General features: G+C 33.6%; 1 protein-coding gene across 1 annotated transcript; it reads right to left on the bottom strand.

Moving 5' to 3' along the window:
* Positions 1-3,956: 3,956 nt before the first annotated feature.
* LOC103574922 (uncharacterized) lies at positions 3,957-4,721 on the bottom strand. The gene has a single exon (XM_008554491.1). The coding sequence runs from the start codon at positions 4,719-4,721 to the stop codon at positions 3,957-3,959; it is 765 nt and encodes a 254-aa protein (XP_008552713.1).
* Between the last annotated feature and the right edge of the window lie 18,492 nt (positions 4,722-23,213).

Below are 23,213 nucleotides of genomic sequence, written 5' to 3'. Positions count from 1 at the left end.
TATATATATATATATATATATATATGCATATATATATGTATGTATGTAGAAGAGGGGTCACCAGTACTATAGATAGCAGCAGCGAAAGTAGTTCGGTGTTCGCCACGAGGTCTCGCCCACCGGTTGTAGTGTCCCTGGTAAGAAACATATTTCAGAATTGTTATATGCCAAACTTGTAAGCAGTTATGTCACGAACACTCCTCTGTAATTTTACAGAGTGACAAGTACCTTTTGGGATGGTTATTACGTCTAACATGCAAAATAAAGACAATTGTCATGTACAGTCTCTTATTTTGAGTCAAGACCTTAATTCCTTTACTCGGGTGAAGGAGACCTTGTTGTTACTTTAACGAGTATGGAAAAAGAATCAGTATGAAGAATTGTTTTGAAATAATAAAAAAAACTCGAGAACTCACAGTTGATTATGTAAATTTTATTCAGCTTCTGATGAACAATTAAGTTGTTGTTGGTTGGAATATCACTTAAGGCTTAGGCTTGAATGGACAATTTGACTGAGAAACGGCGGGTTTATATAGTCCGAAATCGAAGGGGAAATGTCATAAATCATGGACTGAGTTCTTGCTCTTGTACGGAAATGAATGCAAAGCTCTTATAAGTAAAATAAAACTCCAGTGGGTGAGTTGTTAATTGATGAATAAAATTCATTAATTATGTTAAATAAAAATTGTGTTAAATAAATTTAATCCCTCATCCTCCCTCACTCTCGGATATACTGAGAGACAAATTTACTCATCAGGAATAAAAACGCGTATTAGAATTTTTTTTAAAACACCACTACATATTAATAAATATTAATTATATATAAGTATGAATTTTATTTCATAACAATAAATTCGATTGTAAAGAAATAAATGAGAGTATTATCAAAAATAAAATTTCATTAGTATATAATAAAATTATGTAAGTATTTACTAAAATTTTATTAGTATTTAATGAGTTTTCTTTAGATACTAATATGCGTTTACCAAAATCACCGCGAGCACCACTTTATGACGGCCATCTTTAATTCGTTTGAAAGTGTTGAATGTGGCTGTCGTTGATTAAAGAAAAGAAAAAATTTGTGAAATATATACATGAGACGCTTAATAAAGGAAACTTTTCAATAAAAACAATTTTTTTCCGATATGACTTGTATTTTTATTATTTTTTCATGAATTTAACTTATTTTCAAGAATTAAAAAAGTGTTTTTAAGTACACTGGAATTAATCAGTAAATTTATAAAGAATGAAATTATTAAAAATTTCAATTCTTTAACAATTCATGTGAAGTTAAAAACAAATCCACATTTCTGAAATCGTCCAAAGCCTAAACTTATTCTAACCTAGTTAACACTTTTTACTTCAAATGTAAGGATAACTTCCAATATTTTGGTATTATTTACTGCTCATAAATAAATTAATTCTGTAACTAAATTTTTAAACTTTAATTTATGGATGGAATACAAAGACTTTTTGAATTGGAGAAATATATTTATAAGTTATTTATAAATTAATTCATTTAGTATATGAATAAACACATAGCCGATACTAATAAAGATGTATTAAATACTAATAAAATTTGAAACGGGATTTTAGTAAAATTTTTTTTGTAACTATTAAACTTATTATTTGCGCATGACCATAATACGTATTTTATTAAATATAAATAAATTTTATTAGTACATGGGAACAAGTGTTAAGGTCTCTGAAACAGAAAACAGAACGCTCTCCATGACACGAGGTTTCGGCCGGTGCCAAGTTATTAAAATATACTTTTTCTCACCTCCAGGCGGAAAGCGTCAACTTTCGTCCCGCAGTGCATAACAAAGTTGCCGCTTTCCGCCTCCGTCAAGGAGAAAAATAGTATACACTCCTCGAGAAGTAAATAAGAAAGCCTCAGATCACATGTTTGTTGACCTCGGCTTCGCCTCGGCCAACAACTACATGTGATCTGAGACATTCCTTACTTTACTTCCTTAGGTGTGTAATATACTATTAAATCACGTAAAACGCTTTCAGCATTTGCGTGTTTATTTGATGGAACTAGTAGTTTAGCTGGTAAACGAATCGGTTCACCGTATACAAGCTCAGCTGGGGTAGTTTGTATGTCCTCTTCTCAGGTAGCTCGTAGTAAGACAACTTGTAGCGTGTCATACCAACTGTCGTCGTGACACAGCAGTGTGGCCTTGAGTTGCCGGTGTAGGCGTTTCACCAGTCCACTGGATTGAGCATGATACGGCGTCGTTGAAAAATGTGTTATGCCAAATAATTCGTTCAGAGATTGAAACAACGATGATCTGAATTGTCATTCTTGATCGGACGAAATTCTGGTTGGTACACCGTATTTGAAATCCATTCTCTAAACAGCGTGAGTGCGACAGTATCTGCGTCTCCATTTTTAAGTCCCACGACTTCTGGAAACCAGGTGAATCTGTCGACGATCGACAGACATTTATTGTCACGAGATACTGGTAGAGAAACTAGGTCGATGTGGTTATGATCAAAACGTTGCGTCAGCAATTCAAAACGAGTGGGTGGTGCAGACACATGACGGTGGATCTTGTTTCAATGGCAGTTTATGCAAGCTTTATCCCATTCTCGACAATCTTTCTGGATTGATAGTCAAACGTAGCGTTTGCTCGCCAGTTTCTGAGATGCTCTGGTGCCAGGGTATGCCAGAGAGTACATCGCGTCAAAAACTTTCTTTCGAAGCTGACCAGGAACGTAGGGACGTAGTTTACCTGATGAAACAATAAACTGCGGCCGGATGGTCGTTAAAGACAATTTGTTGCCACTGTAGTGACGTTGCTGCGTTGCCAAGAAGATCTCGTAGTTCAGGGTCGTTTTTCTGAGCGTTCACCAGCTCGTGCGTGGTAATCAGCATCGAAATGGATTTAACGCGTGACAACGTGTCTGCAACAATGTTCTTATGTCCAGAAATGTGTCTAAAATCACTTGTGAATTGGCCAATAAAGTCTAGGCGACGAAATTGCAACGGTGATGCTCGTTCAGTACGTTGCTGAAAAACGAAGAGCAAAGGCTCATGATCGGTGTAAATCGAAACTTGCTTGCCTTCAAAAATATGACGGAAGTGTCTGAGAGCTTCGTAGATGGTGTGAAGTTCACGATCGTACGTCGATAATTTCTGAATGGATGGCTGTAGTTTTCTGCTGAAGAAAGCAAGTGGTTGCCATTCTCCGTCGATTAGTTGTTGCAGAATTCTACCAATGGCTGTGTTTGAAGCGTCAAAAAAAATTGCCCAAGTTTCGTCGTCGTCCGGGTGCGCGAGCATTGCAGCGTGTGCTAACGCCTGCTTTGCGTTGTCATAAGCCTGTCGAAGTTCTGGTGTCTCGACAATCAGCGTTGATCCTTTGACTTTTGGCCCCTCAAGCAGTTTATTCAGCAGTGCAAGGATTTCTGCAGCATCTCTGATAAATTTCCTGTAAAAATTTATGGTACCTAGAAAACCACGTAATACAGAAATCGTACTACGCAATTTTAGGTTAATAATTGCGTCTACCCTGTCGAGCAACGGCTTGATACCTCTGTCACTGATGTGATGACCCAAAAATTTTACCTCGTGTTGGCCCAACACCGATTTGGTTGCGTTGATGACAAGTCCGTAGTCTTGTAAGCGCTGAAATACAATTTTTAGGTGCTCGAGATGTTGTCCCTCGTTCTCTGAAGCTACTAGCATGTCATCGATGTATGGGAAGACGAACAGTAGGTCTCGTGTGGCCTCATCGATGAATCTTTGGAAAGTTTGTATGGCATTTCGAAGTCCAAACGTCATGTATGAAAATTCGAACAAGCCAAAAGGAGTGATGTTGGATGTCTTCTCGATGTCTTCTTTGTCGACGGGAATTTGGTTCAAGGCTCTAATCAAATCTTGCACTGAAAATATCTTTTTATTGTGCAGCGTTACGGTAAAATTGTCAAGTCGTCGGACCGGGTAATTATTGTGTATCGTACGCGCATTGAGTGGTCGATAGTCGCCAATCTCCAGATTTCTTGGGTACAACATGGAGTGGAGATTCCCAAGGACGAGTCGATGGACGTGTGATACCCAGTTGAACCATCTTGCGAAATTCTTCCTGCGCAATTTTCAATTTATTGGGCGCGAAACGTAGCGCTTTACACGAAACTGAAGGTCCAGGTTTCGTCTTGATGTGGTGCACTGTAGAATGCTTCTTGGCTGAAGTTATTTCTTCAGGCCGAGTTATAGCCGGGTAGATTGATAACAGTTTATGGTAAACTGTATCACCTTCAATTAATTTGATGCACTTTGCATCCGAGCGTATTGAATCCACGCTTGTTTGGAGACCGGTGAAGCCGTCACGTAATTGTTTATGTTTGAGGTCGATTAACAAGTTAAAATGGCTCAGGAAATCGGCACCAATGATTAGTTTCGTGACGTCAGTGATGATAAATCTACGCGTGAATTCTTGACGTGAACCGAGGTTTAGCGACAGAGTGATGCAACCGTATGTTTCGATCAGCGAGCCGTTTGCTGCATGAAGTTGGTATCCTACTGGTGTAGGCTTGCATTTCATCCGCCCATATAGATACACAAAAAGATATGAACCAAGATGGTGGAGGAACTGTAAAGGTGATCGGTCACCGATCGCTTCGCCATCTAGAAGCTGACGCAGTTTAGTTTCTTCTGACTTTGAAAAACAGGCGATGAGCGTGGCTTTCAACTTGGCGTATGGCGTCGTCATTAGTGAGTTAATGATGAAGGTCTTAACCTCACATGCATACTCTGTGTCGTAGGAGAATCCGCGTGGTTGAATTTCTCTTTCTCAGTTGCTACGCCGTGGATCGCAAACTGAGCTTCGAGCTGCGCAAACCATAAACTCTCTCGCTTCGGGTTGAAGTAAGGTGCCTTGAGAGAGTTGACAATCACTGGCTTGGCATTCAAAAAGACATCGTCTTTCATGTCGTCTAGATTCAACATCGTAAATGTATGCGAAACACTAACACGATAAAACGAACACAAAACTTAATAATAATAATACCACTGTAAGCGGTGTTTTGTCGCACGACTGTTATGCCGTGAGAATATCGTCAAAAATAATAATAATATAATGACAAGAAAAGTACAAACTTGAGTTGAATTTTATTTAATGCATGAAGACCAAGCTGTCTTGTACAGAAATTTGATGTATATCTGACTTAAAAGTACTAACTTAAAAGTCTAGGTACAAATTTTATAGGAGCAAAAAGTGGGAAAAATGGGTGTACATTTTAGCGGTAGAAACGAAAAACTTCGGAAGTGATTGGTAATGTGGAAGGAAGAGAAGGGATAAGGGGCACAATGGAAAATAGGCATGAGCGTGGGTGTAGCGTAAGCAGGACGAAAGAGAAAAGGAATGACGTCACTAGACGCAGGAAATTTGGGAATGGAGAGTGCCAGGCTCAAGGGTCGCCAAGTATGGTAGGTTTTTAGAAAACAATATTCAATACAATTAAGAGGGTGAGCTTAAAAATACAAGTAAAATATTTTTCAATAACTAGAATACTATCTATAAAAAAAGGAGTCGGCGAGAGGCTTAGGACAAAATACTTTCGAACTCACGAGCAAATATGTAAAAAGTGACTGTACAAAATAAACCTAAGGCTTGTGAAAGGTTTTACTGACTTGAACATCTGCTAAAAACGTGTTAGAAAACAAAAATTCTCAAGAATAAAATTAAACATTTAGGTGTATAACTAAAATATTTAAGTGTAAAATTCCCAAAGGATTATTTAACGATGGGCAATAAATTCAAGAATTTAAATCTAGCACTGACAATTGAATATTTAAATTAAAGTAAATTAAAAAAAAAAATTGAAAATAAAATTTTATTAATTAGCGCTTGCACAAGCGGGTTCGAGTCCGTCGAAGCTGACTCACTGTTTAAGACTCACGCACTTTACTATTGTAAAGAACTTGTGGAATTAATATGTCACGATTAGCAATCAGCGGAGACGCAATTTTTACACTTAATGTGCTATTTGCTACGTGGAATGTGTGCACGAACTAGCGTCCTCTTAAGAATCACGTCGGGCAGTCACCAATGTAGTGACTGGGATGAGGTTCGTGAAACTTAAGCACTACGATAAATAACTTATCTGATTCCAATTATTAATGTTAACAGAATAATAAGTAATTAGTTTTATTCAATGAATTATATAATACAAAATAATGCTGGTCGCATTAGATATGTGTGTTACGTCCTGGTTAATGTTCTGGCGCTGGCAGAGCTGAACAATCGATTTAAATAGGACGTAATGGAAACTTACATATAATGTTAAATAATAATTAACTATGTGTTTAACAGTTACCATTTGGTGGTTGAAATAAACTCGTTGTTTGATTATATATGGGTAATTCCACCGAAGAAAGGTATTTTTACGGGGCGACCCTCATCGATTTGATTTAATCTTTGTGGAGTCTTTCCATATATAAAAAAAAAAAATTCTATGAAAATTTGAGCCTTTAATATGCAGCAGTTTCAAAGTTATGATTTTTTAATTTTTTAAAAATTTTTGTTTTCAACTTTTTCATTACCTCTTTTGAAGGAAACAATTTTTTTCAAAAAATGAGCACATAATAGTTATTCGTAGGAAAAATTCACAGCTTTTAAACGAAATTATCTATTTTTTATTTTCAGAAGACCCTTTAAAATTTGTTTAAAATAGGAAAAACGATTTTCATGACTATGCGGTGCTTGATACATCTAATTTGATATTTTCTTCTGAAAGCTGAGACCTTTTTCTACAAAATATGTAATTTTCACGATGTAGAAATTCTTCGTTTGAACAAAATTAAATTAAATATAAACTCTATGATTAAAAATTTTTAATTCTTAACTTTTTTGAGGATCTTTATACATTTTTAACACAAATATATCCTAGGCTATCAACAATAGGTGAGAAAAGGTGTACTTTAAAATAACTTTATTTGGTGGAATGACCCATATATACATAATTATTATTAAACAATCATTACTTATTTACATGTAATACCCCTGCTTCAAAAATCTCATAAGATCCGATATCTCCGTATAAATTCTCATAGAAATTTTATGAAAATGAATGAGTTCTATGGGAAGCGGGAGTCCTCTTCTCATAGAACTCACTGAATTTCATGAGATTGTATAGGAGTTATTTAAAAAAATTATTTTCTCATCGATTCTGATAAGGGATTCTTCATAAGAATCTATCGGAAAATACAAATGTTTATGAAAAATGATTTTTTTTTGTGAGGTTGGATGAAATGAAATATTCACGGGATTTATAGGAATCTATAAGAAAATAATAAAATTTACAAAATTTCTATTTGGATGAGAATGTATAAGAAAATGATCTCATCACTTACAACTGGAATCTATGAGAAAATAATAGAATTAGCAAAATTTTTGTTTTAATGATAACGTATGAGGAAATGATCCTGTCATTAATAATTGGGTCCTATGAAAAAATAACAAAATTTATGAACTTCCCGTTTGTATGAGAACGTATCCGAAAATATTTTTATCAGTGACAAATGGATTCTAAAACAATATAATAAAATTTACAAAATTTATGTTTTAATAAGAACGCATGAGAAAATGATCCTGTCATTCATAATTGAATTTTATAAGAAAATAATAAAATTTATCATTTTCCTGTTTGTATGTTCAATGACTTGTTGACTTATGTAAGTTACAATATTTATGCATATAAACATATTAGTGTAGTCAACAAGTGCTGTTTTGACGAAAACCTGTTCAAGACCACCAAAAATTATGATTAAGGTCTCATTTGATTCGGAACGGCGCCTATAAAAAATTGTATCGTGAAAATTTGGGGCTGGCAAAATTTGTAAAAGTAATAAACAATTTAGTAAAAAAAAAAAAGTGGTTTCTTTCTTTGCAAATAGTTCAAAAACTATTTGAGATATCCAAAATCTGAAAAAAATCCTTAAAGAGCAGGAAATTTCCAAAATAAGTCCTGCTTCCCCGAACTGTACTGACAATATTTATATTTTTAATTTAGCGGTGAAAATGGAACTAAAAACGGATAGTGGCGCATGTACGCGCGTTGATAGAATCAATAGCACAATCGAAAAAAATTATTTTAACCGATTAAATATAAATATTAAGAAATAAAAAAAATTTGGTACTTTCTAAACACATGGATTAATAATAATCCACCGAAAAAAATTTTTACCCCAATTTTTTAATTAACTATTGTTAATTAGTTAATTTCTACATGTTAAAAGTTTATATAAAAATCCTGATTATTTCTAAACTGAGAATTCAGCATTATTTTCACTTCTTGGAGCTATTTTTAGAAGGGTTTAGAAAAAATCGCGGTTGGAAAAATTAAAAAATTTTGATTTTCACTTTTTTATTCCCAATCTAAGGAATTGAAAAATTAAAAATGTAAATAAAGCAATCAAGAAAGTTATTTTTTTTATTTTTTTTATTATTTTGTTTTTTTATTGCTAAAAGCTACATAACAATAATTTTAAAAATTTTTTACTTACATTGTTCAAATAATTGTTATAAACAAATGCATTGTTAATAAGATTTTTAAAAATGTTTTTCGGAAATAAGATGCTGAATAAAAATAATGATTTATATGAAAAAAATCATCCCTTGAAAAATTTTTATTGCTAAAAACCGCATTTGCAAATTAACAATTTTTCTTTGTTGCTTAGTATTAATATTAAGGAACTATTTTTTTTTTTAATCATAATTTATCATGTTCTCTTGTTTCATAAAAAAAAGTAATTTTTCATTTGTTTATTAAATAAACAATTTATTGTGAACAAATGAATTTTTACGCTATATTTTTTTTTTAAATACTAAAAACAACCATGTGTTCTTTTTTTTTTTTCATCGAAAAAGATTTTAGGAATATCCGAGTCGAATTTTATCTGTTTTTTCTTGTAATTTAATCAATTTAATAAAGTTTAAAACTGAAATTTTTCAAGATTATGAAAAAAGAAAAGAAAGAATTGAATAACTTTTCTAAACAAACTGCAGTAATTGAATTTAAAACTATTAAAAAAAAAAAAAAAAGAGAACATCATACTATCAAAATTTCAATAATAAATAAAAATTTTTTTTTTTAAACTTAGTCTTGGGCATATATAGTACTGGAGAGCTTTAAGAAGAAGAATAAATTATATTTCTATATGCATGTGGTGGCCGAGTGGGCTAAAGGACTTGAGTTGAAACTGTTTCCAGAGCATCAACCGAAGGGTCGTCAGTTCGAGTCTCATCACATGTCGGAAAAAATAAAGATTTCTTCTTTACTGAAGTTGAAAAATAATATACAACTCCCAGTGAGTTAAAATGAGTTGTAACTAATAATTAAATTATTTTTTAAACAAAGAAATAAATGATTTTATTTTCTTGTTCAATTCAACTGGAAATAAGCTCAAAATTTAAATTACTTCAAATAATTTTTAATTATCTAAGGAAACAGAAATATACGATATTTCTCTCATTTTTATTATTATTATCTCATAGACTTCCATAAGTATGTTGCCTGCGAATGAACGTAAAAATAGTAAAACTATTTTCTCATTCATTTTATACAACGGTAAGAGTGGTATAAACTTGCACCCATAGAATTTTATAAGCAATTGACGCATTGCAAAATATTATCCTATAGATTCCCATAAGAATGTCGCTTACGAATTCACGTGAAATAATAAAACTTTTTTCCGTTCATTCTTTTACAACAAGAAGAAACAAGAAGTCTATATTTCCAATTGATTCTCTTACGAAATGTAAGTATGACGCATTTCTACTCATTCCGATAAAATTGTGAAGATGTACAACAAATTTTATATAAAAATTGATGAGACGTAAGTTCAAGGATTTGGTAAATTTCTATCGGATTATTATTATTATGCTCGGGTTTGTATATTCTCATAGGTTTTAATATGGACTATCATTTTTTGATGGGACACTTTGCCGGTTCATTCTCATAAAAATTTTTTTATGAGAATCTATTGGATTTTTTAAGCAGGGACGTAAACCTTTACCACTAATATTTGTATGGCCTCCATAAGGTTCTTATGCTCCGCATCATGAGTCGTCCAAAAACAGCTGTAGTAGGACGGTAATGTGCAAGCGCCCCTGGTGGAATAAATGTACGTATAATGTATAGATATATCACCATCCATGTTGATTTTAGATGGATACATGGGTGATTCCGTTCTAACTGTGGTATTCAATGTCCTGTATTGTTTGTTCTTACAGGTCATTAATCAATAATCAATTCATAAAATTTTTGTGTTAATTAGATAGTGATGAACATATTTCAACATTATTTTTTTATTATATAACTTGCCACTCAGAGAAAACTTACAATATATCAATTGAATGTCAGTAACGTGTCATTTCCATTTATAAAATTTACCTATAACTTGTTAATTTCTGTTCCTTGAGATTTATGAAACGTCTAGTGATCTATCTTGAAAGTACGTAATCTAAGTAATATTTACAAACACTGAGTTGATGAAAAAATGCCGAGAGTTCATGTCATGTTAGAACTTAAATTTAAAAAGATATGTCATAAATTGCCTTGTCGATACCGTGGTATTGATAAACTTCATTAACAATTAATTTTTTTTTTTGAACAAAATATTAAATTCTTGTACTTCATACCAGTCTAAACTTTACGGTCAATAGATATAATCAAATACATAACCAAATAACTACAGCTCCCGGGAATAAATGATCAGCCATGAACAGGCATGAGTCTTCAGGCCTGATCAGACATAAAAAATGGCCATGCCTGACCAGGCATGTTCAGGTCTGATCAGGTACATTCATGTCTGTTCATGCCCACCCGGGAAAAGAATTATATATAAAACATGGCCCTATATAATTATATATAACTATATTTGTTATATATAATTATTGCTATAAAAATAAAAAAAAAATGAAAAATTCGGGCGTGTGCAGGATTTGAACAGTGGACCTTGCGCTCGGAAGTTTAACACGCTACCCACTGACCAAAGAGATTTAGTTGAAAAGTAAGTTTCGTATGAACTTTAAGTGATCAAAATCTTATATATGATAGATTCTTGGTCAACAAAATTTTATATCTATGAACAGGCATGCACAGACATGAACAGCCACGAACAGACATGAACAGGCATGGACAGGTATGATCAGGGCTGATCATGTCTGATTTCAGGCCTGATTATACATGAACAGGCATGATAAGGTCTGATCATTTTTTCCCGGGTTGTTATTTAAAATGAAACTGTCAGTACCGTATCTGTCAGTACCATTTAAAATAATAATGAAAATAGCATATAGTTATAATAATTAGCTGTAAAATTAATTAAATCATTAATTAAAAGTTTACTTAATACAGATGGCACTAATACTTTGTGCTAGAAAGCTACCTGATACAAGTGACAATGGATTTATTCAATGTTTATTAATTTAATTAATTAATTAATTTTTTAGTAAATTCTATAAATTAAATTCCAGTTGCTATAAATTATAAAGTTTATCATGTAATCATTATTAATGTGTTGAATAATTATTAAAAAACGAGTTTAAAAGTGTTACAATAGAATTTATTGTTAAAGTGATCAATTCGTACTTTGACCGCCCCGTTGATACCAACCTTGTTTTTTATGTTGGTATCTACTGATTTATCTTTATTATTATTATTATATTTTTATATGTAAGTTATTTATTCTTTGGATCTGATATATACTCATATTGAGAAAACCTAAGAACTTATTCATATTTGTATCATTAAATAAATCAGTAATCCTTATTGTTTAAATTAATCTAATTGTTTGATTCGAAATTATTCCACTCCAACTCACAAATTATCAAATTATGGGCCCAGACACTACGGTAATTAATTGAATAGTATTTGAGTGTAAAACGAGGTTGGATTATTTGAGGTTAGCCCTTGTACGTGTTTCAATAGTAATATGAGTGGAAGTAATATTGTAAATTCCACACGAATTGAAATTTTAATGCAAGATAATCATGATGCGTGGTGTGTACAGGCTGAATCCTCATTAGTAAAAAACGATGGATGGAATTATGTAAATGGTGATATTCCTAAGCCGGCTGCTACTGATGAAGATGGACTAAAGAAATGGAAGAGAGCTGATAGGAAGGATACAACTGACATACTCATGTCCATAACACCGAACATTGCGAAGTGATTTAACAAATTGGAAACGTCCGCAGAAGTTTGGTCAAAGGTAAACGAAACTTTTTCTTCAAGTGGTGCGGTAAGAAAAGCTACACTATTACACATGTTAACAATATTGAAAGCATCTGAAAAAGATGCCATGCATGAGCACCTAAACACCTTCTTCGATATAGTTTCTAAGCTTGAGAATATGGATCTTATCAATCATGATGACATAGTAACGACTCTACTATTACATAGTTTACCTGCAAGTTATGAGAATTTTGCGAGCAACATGAGTTGTCGAGAGGCTCTACCAAGTCCCGACGAATGTAAGCTAAAAATAATTGAACAATTTGAGTGGATGAGATCAAAAACAAACCGAGATGACGGAGCAATGTGGGTTTCAAAGGCAAGTTATTAGAATAGAGGTCACAATCCTCAATATTCACAAGGTTCAAATCATGCTGGTAAAGGAAAGAAATTTCGATTTAGATGCAGAAAATGTGGTGAGTTTGGACATAAAGCTGTTAATTGTCCAATAAGAAAGAATACATTCGGTTCATCACAACGTGATCAAGGCCAAAATTGGAATAGTCTTCCAGACAATGCTAATCTGAGTGAGGAATCTTCTTTAAATGAGGTTGTAGAATCGAATCAAGCTCTCCAAGCTGAAACATCGACTACGACTACGAAATGGTGCTTAGACAGTAGCAGTACGTCTCATCTGTGTAAGGAAAAATCTCTGTTTAGTACCTGGGTTCCTGCAGACCGTACGAAAGTCGATTTGGCATCCACCTTATCAGCTGAAGCTCGAGCTAAAGGGACAGTCCGTCTCCCTGTTACAGACGGACAAACATCAAGGTCAGTAAATTTAGACAACACCTTATTTGTTCCCGATCTGCGTGTAAATTTGTTGTCTGTAGCAAAAATCACCAACAAAGGTTATGAAGTCAAGTTTGGACAAGATAGAGCAGTCGTTCAAGATGCATCTGGTGATATCAAATTGATTGCTGACCGTTTGGAAGACTTATATTACGTGAAGTAGTCAACTGAGTCAGTGTACAATGTCACAAATGTAACGAAGGGATCCAAAAGTGATATCCAGATATGGCATAAAAGGATAGGGCATCTGAATGCCCATGATCTCCAACTAATGGTCAAGAATAACTTTGTGAGAGGTGTTATGATAAGTTCCAGTGGAAGTCTGCCTGCATGTACCACGTGCATCCAAGGTAAGCTAACGTCTTTGCCATTTCAAAGGAGAGTAGACAGAAGTGATCATCCCCTGCAACTGGTGTACTCTAATATTTGTGGTCCAATAAGAACTCAATCAAATGGAAGCGGTGTTTACTTTGCTACATTTATAGACGACTATTCCAGATGAAGCGAGGTATTTATACTGAAAAAGAAAAGTGACATTCTCACAGCTTTCAAGAAATACAAAAACCTGGTTGAAAATAAATTTAATTTGAAATTAAAATCCTTCCAATCAGACAAAGGTCGTGAATATACATCGAATGAGTTCAGCCATTACTTGAAGATGTGTGGAATTCAGAGACGTCTTACCACGCCGTATACACCCGAACAGAACGGGGTGGTGGAACGCAAAAATCGGATTGTTGAAATGGCACAATGTATGATTCTACAGTCCAGATTGTCTCCATCATTTTGGGGGGGGGGGTGATACACACAGCAAACTTTATACGTAACCGATGTCCTACAAGCACCCTACTTGGAAGAACTCTATTTGAATATTGGAATAACAAACTGCCGAACCTTAAATATTCTAAGAAATTTGGCCAAACAGCATTTGTGCTAAATAAGGAGGGGAACAAGGGGAAGTTTGATGCAAAATCATCAAAAGGAATTTTCGTCCGTTACTCATCAATAGCTAAGGGTTACAGAATATATAACCTGGAAACTAAAAGAATAGTGGTAACGAGGGATGTCCGCTTTCTTGACGAAATGTGTTATCGACCTTATCAAGATAACATAATTTCGACTGAGACTAGATTCGGAAACTCAGAACTCGACCCAATTGAAGACGGGGCGAGACTGAACAACAGATCGACGAAAATAGAAATGATTCAATCTGTATCTCCGAAAGAAATCATTTATAAGAGAGGACGAAGGAGGCCGAAGAGCATTCATCATTGAGGTCGTGGAAAACCAAGAAAGGGTTATAACCTGATACCAGTGACTTTCATAGAAAGTAATTCGTCTAGTGATGCAATGGAAACTCCACATGGAAGTTCTACAGTTGTTGAAGCCCAATCTCCAATTATCCCACAAATCCAAGTGAGCACAAAGTTGGATGATGATGTATTCAAAGATGCGAAAGAAACGGCTGACGGAGAAGATGGGGTGGCTGCATACGCTTTCAATGCCGAAATAAAGTTCAAAACTGCGATTAAAGGTCCTGAGAGTAACGAATGGAAGGAAGCGATGATCACAGAGGTGACAACTCTTCTAAAAAAGGAAACCTGGGAATTAGTAACACCTCCTAAAGACAGAAAAATTATCGTATGTAGGTTTGTTTTGACGAATAAGTATCTTCCGGATGAAACGTTGAAGCTGAGAAAGGTTCGATTAGTAGCTCAGGGGTATTCCCACCAAGCGGACTGCTGCTGAGGTATCAGGGGTAATCCCACCAAGGAAGAGTGCTGCTGAGATGTTAAAAGGGTTAAAGCAGGATGTAGTATGTCTATTTAGAAACGCTTTGTATGGACTAAAGCAAGCTGGTTTGCAATGGAACATCGAGGTTGATAATGTTCTCACTAGATTGGGTCTCCAACGATCAAGATCTGATCTGTGTATTTATTTTGCTTGGAATACTGGTCAGTTGATGATTATATCAGTTTATGTAGATGATTTTATTATTGCCTCAAGGAATACAGGCTGGATTCAGTACATTAAACGGGAAATGTCTACTTACTTTGATGTGAAGGTCCTTGGAATAGCACAATATTGTCTAGGATTGGAGATTCATCAAGAACCAGGTGTCATCACAGTAAAACAGTCCGGTTATATCGAAGATTTGATAAAAAGATTTAACATTGATAAAAAGATTGATAAAAAGATTGTTACAGAATTGGCATGGAAGATGCCAATTCTGTAACAACCCCGCTAAAAGTTGAAATGAAATTATACCCAGAAAAACAGGAAATGGAGGATACACGAATAATTCTGTATCGTGAACTTGTGGGAGCATTAATGTATGCTGCAATTGCCACGAGACCAGATATCTCGTATGCTGTCAGTTTCTTGGCTCAGTTTAACCACTCATTTACTCAACAGCATTGGAAATTGGCTAAACGAGTAATGAGGTATCTTGTTGGTACGAAAGATTTGGGATTGGAGTATCGCAAATCATCGGAGGCTATCTCAGGCTTTGTTGATAATGATTAGTGTGGCTGTTTAATAGATCGTAAGTCGTACACTGGCTATGCTTTTATTCTGAGTGGGGGAGCTATCAGCTGGAGATCTCAAAAACAAAAAACAGTTGCTCTGTCGTCTACCGAAGCTGAGTATATGGGAGTAACGGAAGCTGTGAAGGAGGCTGTGTATTGGTCAAATTTCATGCGTGAACTTGGATTGAAGGACGATTAATATAAACATCCATAATGATAATCAAAGGGCACGATTTTTGACTGATAACCCCATGTATCATAGCCGGACGACACATATAGATATTTGATGTCATTATATCCGAGATGTCCTTAAGGAAGGTATAATAAGTCTACAATACTTAAACACTAACGAGATGGTTGCAGATATATCAACTAAAGCTGTCGTGGGACCAAAACATCATCGTTTCGCCGCTGGATTAGGACTGAAGTAATCAATGTACTCATTGTGGGGGCGTGTTAAAATGATCAATTCGTACTTTGACCGTCCCGTTAATACCAACCTTATTTTTTATGTTGGTATCTATTGCTTCATCTTTATTATTATTATCATATTTTTATGGATAAGTTATTTATTCTTTGGATCTGATGTATACTCATATTAAGAAAACCTAAAAACATATTTGTATCAGTAAATAAATCAGTAATCCTTATTGTTTAAATTAATCTAATTGTTTAATTCAAAACTATTCCACTCCAACTCACAAATTATCATTTATAAATAAATTTAATAATTTTCTTGAATAATTTCTACAGAATTTATTTTATATCAGTACCATGGAACGCAAAATTTGAAATTTGTTTCTCGTTCTTGACACTTTCAAGTTATAATAAAATCCTCTCAAATTTTTATTTTTATAGTAAAATAGATAAATAATGTGCATAAAAAAATTGAAAAAGTTTAACTTCAAAATCTTAAAAGTTTTAATAGAAAAAATCACAGTTAGAACGAAATCACCCATATATAGACATAGTTATACAGCCTTTTTTATTCTTATATTAATTGTAATTAAACGACACTGAATTACCTAGCCATTTGCAATAGGGGACCTACAAATTTTTCAAAGAATATTTTTTTAAAAAATTTGATTCAATTACAGGATTTTTTCGCAAGTTATCATGAATACGGGTTTCATACTTGACGGACAGGAAACTTTTTTAAAGTATTTTGATTTTTTTTTCCGTTTTTATTGAACTAAATAAATTTTTGAAAAGTATAGAACTAATCTCCATTAAATTATCTTAAAAATAGTATACAACATATCTTAATTCCGTGAACTGACAAAGGTATAATAATTAAAATACTTACCAAAGTGAGGCAAAAAAAATTTTTTGATCGTAAAGCACACTCGGATGCTTCGCATCATGAGCGGTGCAATACATAAAATTACACATATAATAATATATAATTTCATATAATTATTCATGTTTATATCTAATTATTTTAAACTTTTTATTTTTGATTATATATAATTATAAAAATTTATGTATAGACTTATATAACTACATATATTTGTGTATAATTTTATAACGCTTTCTTATTTTATTTGTAACAGGGTAATTTTCAACCTTGCCAAGTTTGGCCCCTTTATTAATTGTTGTTAATAAGGGCGCCACTGGAAGATAAGACTCGGCCTTCCAGAACCGGAGATGTTATATTAAATTAATTTCAGGGTCGTTGAATTTTATGAGAGTAAGAAAGGATGAGGAATTAAATTTATCACACAATACTTTATTAATATAATTAACATTTTTTATTTATCACAACAAATTTTACCCACCGGGTTTCACTTATAATTATTTTACTACTAAGACGTCCACCGGACTTTATTACATTAAACACATAGTCCCCTGGACTTTATAAATTTAAAATGATAAATTTGGCCCCTGGCCTGATCCCCTGGATCTATTCAAAATCTTGTCCCCTGGACTTATTACTACAATTTGGCCACTGGCCTGATCCCCTGGATCTTAAAATAAATTAGTCCCCTGGACTTTATACTAAACCAAATATTCAATTGGCCCCTGGCCTGATCCCCTGGATCTATTAAAATAAAAATTCGCAACTTGCCAGATCCCCTGGATCTAATTATTTCCAAAATATTTAATTAAAAATTCCCCTGGAATTATTTCATTTCACACACACACACACGTTTAATTAATCTATTTCCTGTCCACTGGACTTAATTAACGCATACACACAGAATTTAATTTTACGTGAAATTTTCTCACGAATATTTTAAATCTTCTTAATTTAATTAAATTTTATATCCTCTTTTATTCAATCACTTAATTAATTTATAATCTTTTCCGGTAAAAAATTTATCTATCCAGTAATATAGTTTCTGACTCGAGTAACTGACGCTATCTCTCTCTACTTTGCGCGTCTCAGTCTGTCTCTCTCTATTTTGTGTCTTTTCTCCGCGTTAACTTTATATTTTTCCTTAACCAATTTTACTAATTTTTACTGACATCAATTTGTTCTACTTAAATTTTAATTAATTAATTTCCCAACAATTCTTTATCACTTTTCACAGCACTTGGTTATCTTAATCTTATGAATTTTTATAGATATATATATAAATTTTGCTTATTAATTATTATCGATTAATTTAAAATAAACTTTTGACTAAAAATTTTTCTAACTTCTGGCTCCACGCCGAGAAATTTTTCAATCTTAGAAATTTGTGATTCAAAATTCTGGCCTCTCTGCCGAGAATTTTGTCCGACGGACCGTGCAATTAATTACAAAATGAATTCTGGCTTCTGCCGAGAATTTTATTCTATCCGGAACGACTTCGAAATGGCGACTGCCCACGAGTAATAAATTCTTAATAATTATGAAAATTAATTGTTAATAAATTGTGGCTACTGCCGACAATTTATTTACCTTTACTTTTCCTCGTGACGGTCTTTCTTTCCTTCTGTCCTTCACTGCCGATTTCCTTGTTCCTTCCAATATTTCCCAACTCTCCTTTTTAAATTATTTTTATTATGTGCAGTTAGATCTGTGAAAAATTCAGTACAAATTAGTTCTTTATTTTAAATTGTATCGGCCTCCTGCCGGATACAAGAAATTCCCTTAATTTATTATAATTATTGCTTCAGGAAGGTTCCACTATAACCTCTCCAGAGCATGTATAATTACCTTTTTCTTTCACGCGCAGTTTCACTTGGTCTTCTTGCCGGTCCGTCCAACTCTCTCTAAATTCACCTCGTGCACTCACTAATAATCTAAGTCGGAGACCCTTCGGCTATTTTCGTAAAATTTCCCACTCTTGTTAGTTCCTAAGTAAGGAGGGAGGCTGAATCTCCAAAATTGGCGTTTTCCGGGGACCAGTCGATAAACTAGATTACGGAGTTAATCAATTTTCGATAACTAACCAACCGCGAGGAATTCCAGAACAATTTAAATTTAAATTATTTGAATAAGTTTAATTTTACCCCGTTACATATTACAAATAAATATATTTATAGATATATTTTTTTATAAATATAAATAATTATGTAATTTAATAATTAATCATACATATTGATGCTTTCGGCCGAATAAATTTTATATAATTATATAAAATTTTATACGATTGAGTTCTAAAAAATTTTATCGAATGACAATTTCTGAGTGAATATCAAGCTGTACATATGTTTGAATCATAATATTTTGTGAAATAATTTAGATACGACCAATCAGTGTAGAACTATTCATAAAATTTGCAAAATAATTTATAAAATAAAGTCTACAAAATTTTTTTAACTTATTACCTTATTCATGAATATTAAAGAAAATCTTTTCTTTAAATTCTTGCAAATAGACTAACAAGATCCAAAGCGGGGTGATAGATAAAAAATTTTAAAGTTTCAACAATTATTCTATAAAAAACTGAGATATAAAACTAAAAAATTTTTAGTTGAGTTCAAAAGATTTTGACTTCTCATTTTTAACTTCCCGCTGAGAAAATTGAAAATTTTCAAAAATTCGGGAAGTTATTGGTTTCGGTCCGATTTTCTAAAACTGAATTTCTATCAGATTTTGACGTTTTGAGGTTCTAAGAAGCTATCCTGACCAATTTCACGATGATGCCCGAGTGTATGTATGTGTGTACATACGTACGTACGTATGTATGTAAATATCTATAACTCTTGAACGGATGAACAGAATTTGATCGTTAAGGTGTCATTCGACGCGGCTTATTAATATCTATATGCCATAGAAAATAGAACTTGATCGGTCAAGTGCGTTCGAAGATATTCCAAAAATGAAATTTTTTCACAAATGTTGTTTTTAGATAACTTTTAATGTTCTTGATGTAATAAGTCGCATAGCTAATTCACAATTGTAATGTATTAGCAATTTACTTGCCATTTTGTTAATACAGGTAGACTACTTGCATTCTTTGTAAATCGGGCAATTATTTTGTGATATTCTTTACATTACTGGTAATTCGCTTGCAATTATATTCTACCGTTTAATAGTAAATAATTCTAAATAAAGCTTAAATCAATTAAATATTACTGTACGTTACCGGTGATATTCTCGCAACGCAAAACTACACTGTGCCATGCGCCTATCTACACTATATTCAGCGCTTGCATCTTCTTGTAAGTAATTTTTATTATCATAATTGGCAATAAACAATGATTGAAATTGGTAATCCTTCACTCTATTTATTACCAGTTCATCCCATTCATATTCTATTATACTGGTAAGATTCTTGAATAATTTAACAAAAGTATTATTAATTAAGTTACAAATAATAATTCGACCCTCAATAAGAAAGATTTATAATTTTATAAGCCGTGAGGTAAGTTGATAAGTTTTCACATACGTTGCCGTGTTTGAATATGCGGGTTTTTGCTTTGCAAGAACCTCAACCCAATGATCTGTCCAGGTAAAATAAAATTCGTTAGAGGCCAGCCTAAGCCAGTGTTCAACCCGTGAATTCTGGTGGCTACTGGTAACAATCGCGAAGACGAAAAGCGATTTGTCTCAGTATGACCATGTATGCCCAAGATATATTAAACATATATGCCCATATATAGTCGTTCATAGTCCATCTATGGGCACATATAGCCATAAATAGAAACATATGACTATATATGACCATGTATGCCCGTGATTTATTAAAAATATATAGCCGTACATACTTCATGTATAGGCGTGTATGGTCATTTGTAGTTGTAATGTTGAATACTATCCTGAACAGTAGTGGATGCAGTCTAGATAACATGTAGTACTGTCTGAAATTTTAACTTCCCGCTAAGAAAATCGATTATTTTCAAAAATTTCGGGAAGTTATTATTTTCACCCCGATTTGCGAAAATCGAAATTCCAACAGATGTCAACGTTTTAAGTTTCTGGGAAGCTATTCTGACTAAATTTAAGATGATGTCCGAGTCTATGTATGTATATACGTACGTATGTATGTAAATATTCTGTAACTTTTGAACGGATGAACCGATTCTGATCGTTGGGATGTCATTCGACGTGGATTGTTATTTGCTATAAGCACTGAAAATTTGAGCTTAATCGGTGAAGTACGTTCGGAGATATTTCAAAAATAAAATTTTTTTAAAAATGTTTTTTTTTGAATAACTTTTGATTCGATTGATGGATTGATACCAAAACCTAATCAGCTTTAAAACTTTGTAAGCCGTATCGAATGCCACCTCAACCATTAAAATTGGTTCATTCGTTCAAGAAAAACCGTTCACGAAAAAATAAAAAATTTTTTATTATTTTGGAAATTTCTCAAAAACGACTCGATAAATCAATTTCAAAATCTGATCAGTTGTTGAACTCAATAAAACACGTCGATTGCCACCTTAAACGTCTCAATCGGTTTATTCGTTTGAGGGATATCGTTGTAGAAAAAAAGGTAAAAAACGTTATTTTTCGAAAACAAAGGTATAGAAAAGTATTTTCGAGCTCGATAAGATCGAAAATGTATTCACAACAATTTTTCGAGCTCAAGGAGCTTGAAATGGGTGGGAAGTTTTGGGGCTGGCCTGCAGAGTCAACCGACAGATCGATTTTTTTTTTACGGAAAGTACTTAGCACTATCCTAGAGAGGTGCCATTGCTACATTTTTTTTTGTCCGTGTATGATATACATTTCTTAAAATACGAATCTGTTAAACTATATTGAATATAGTTTCAACTATATGTTTACCCGTGAAAATGAAACATATATGACCATGCATGGCCGTGTATAGTTTATACATGAGTATATATAGATTATTATTATAACTCAGCAAGTACACGTCTAATCACTGGCAGCCCTTGGAATCGAATGCCGCAAAATGGCTCTCACTGATTAGCGCCAGAAAACAGCGACACTGGCGGTCTCCTTGACTACGCGTACACTACATTCCTCCCCATTTATTCCAATGGCTGTTACAACATACCAACTTCAATTGTATTATCATTTATATTTTTTTTATTTATTATGATTAATCACAATTCTTATTATTACAAATTGAATATTCTAGGAGGTTTATAATTTCTTACTGATCGTCTTACAGCTAAGGTCGCATCTACATCAGAATCCGTGGAAACATTATCCGCACTTGTACCCTTATGACATGGTTTTAATTAGTCTACATGACGTTTCCACATCATCTTATCATGTTCTTTTTTCTGTTAATCTGCAATTCAACCGGGCTGACTCCTATAGTACAGTGCGGTGTTTACCTGCTCCTAAATAGATATTTGTCAAGCAATTCAGCTCGAAAATGTTCACTAATAAGTACTTTGAATTTACATTTGAAAGATTTGATCGCGTTCTCTGCCAAGCCGTTAGAGGCTTGGTTGTACGGAGCAGTATGTGAATGTACTACCCCGTAGCTATTTAGAAATTCTCGGAATTCACGAGAAGTGAACCTTGGATCATTATCTGTAATGAGCGATTTTGGTAAACCCCAGGTCGCAAAATACTTTTAAAGACGGCGATGGTAGATTTAGCTGTGATATCGCGCATTTCTCTTATATCAACCCATTTGGAGTAGGCGTCAATTATTATAAGGTGAACGTCTCGTTTAGAAAACTCCAGGAAATCCGCATAAAGTCGTATATTGGGACTGTCCGGCCATGGCCAAACGTGTAATAATGATTTATTTGGATTTACCGAATTGAACAAACAATTTTTACAGGATTTGGCGATGTTCTCAATGTGCTGATCGATGCTAGGCCACCACACATACGATCGCGCGATCGCTTTCATGCGCACGATACCGGAGTGCATTTCTTGTAACATTTTTAATATAATCTGTCTACGTTCTAGCGGTATAATAATTCGATGGCTCCATATTACATACTCATTCTCAACTGATAATTGTTACGATGTGGGATCGTGCGCCGCCGCTTTGATTCGGGCATTGGATGTCACGTGCTTCAATATGGCATTGCCGCCTATAAAAGCACGTTTTTGCTCTGGCTCGTAGCTTTTGCTCTTGCTTTTACTTCCGTCATTATCCCGGTGGCACGTAGTTTACCAGATAATCGTCAGAGATAAATTAACGTTATAGTGAATTGCATTTATTCAATTCGGTTAATTATCCAGTGTATTTATTGCATTTAGTCAATAAATACAGTAATCGTTTAGTATTCCACGGTATCGGAGTAATAATAATTTTATTTAGTATTGTTGAG

Source organism: Microplitis demolitor, chromosome 5 (genome assembly GCF_026212275.2).
Source record: "Microplitis demolitor isolate Queensland-Clemson2020A chromosome 5, iyMicDemo2.1a, whole genome shotgun sequence".
Classification (NCBI taxonomy): Eukaryota; Metazoa; Arthropoda; class Insecta; order Hymenoptera; family Braconidae; genus Microplitis; species Microplitis demolitor.
This window is presented reverse-complemented; position numbering and strand designations above follow the sequence as displayed.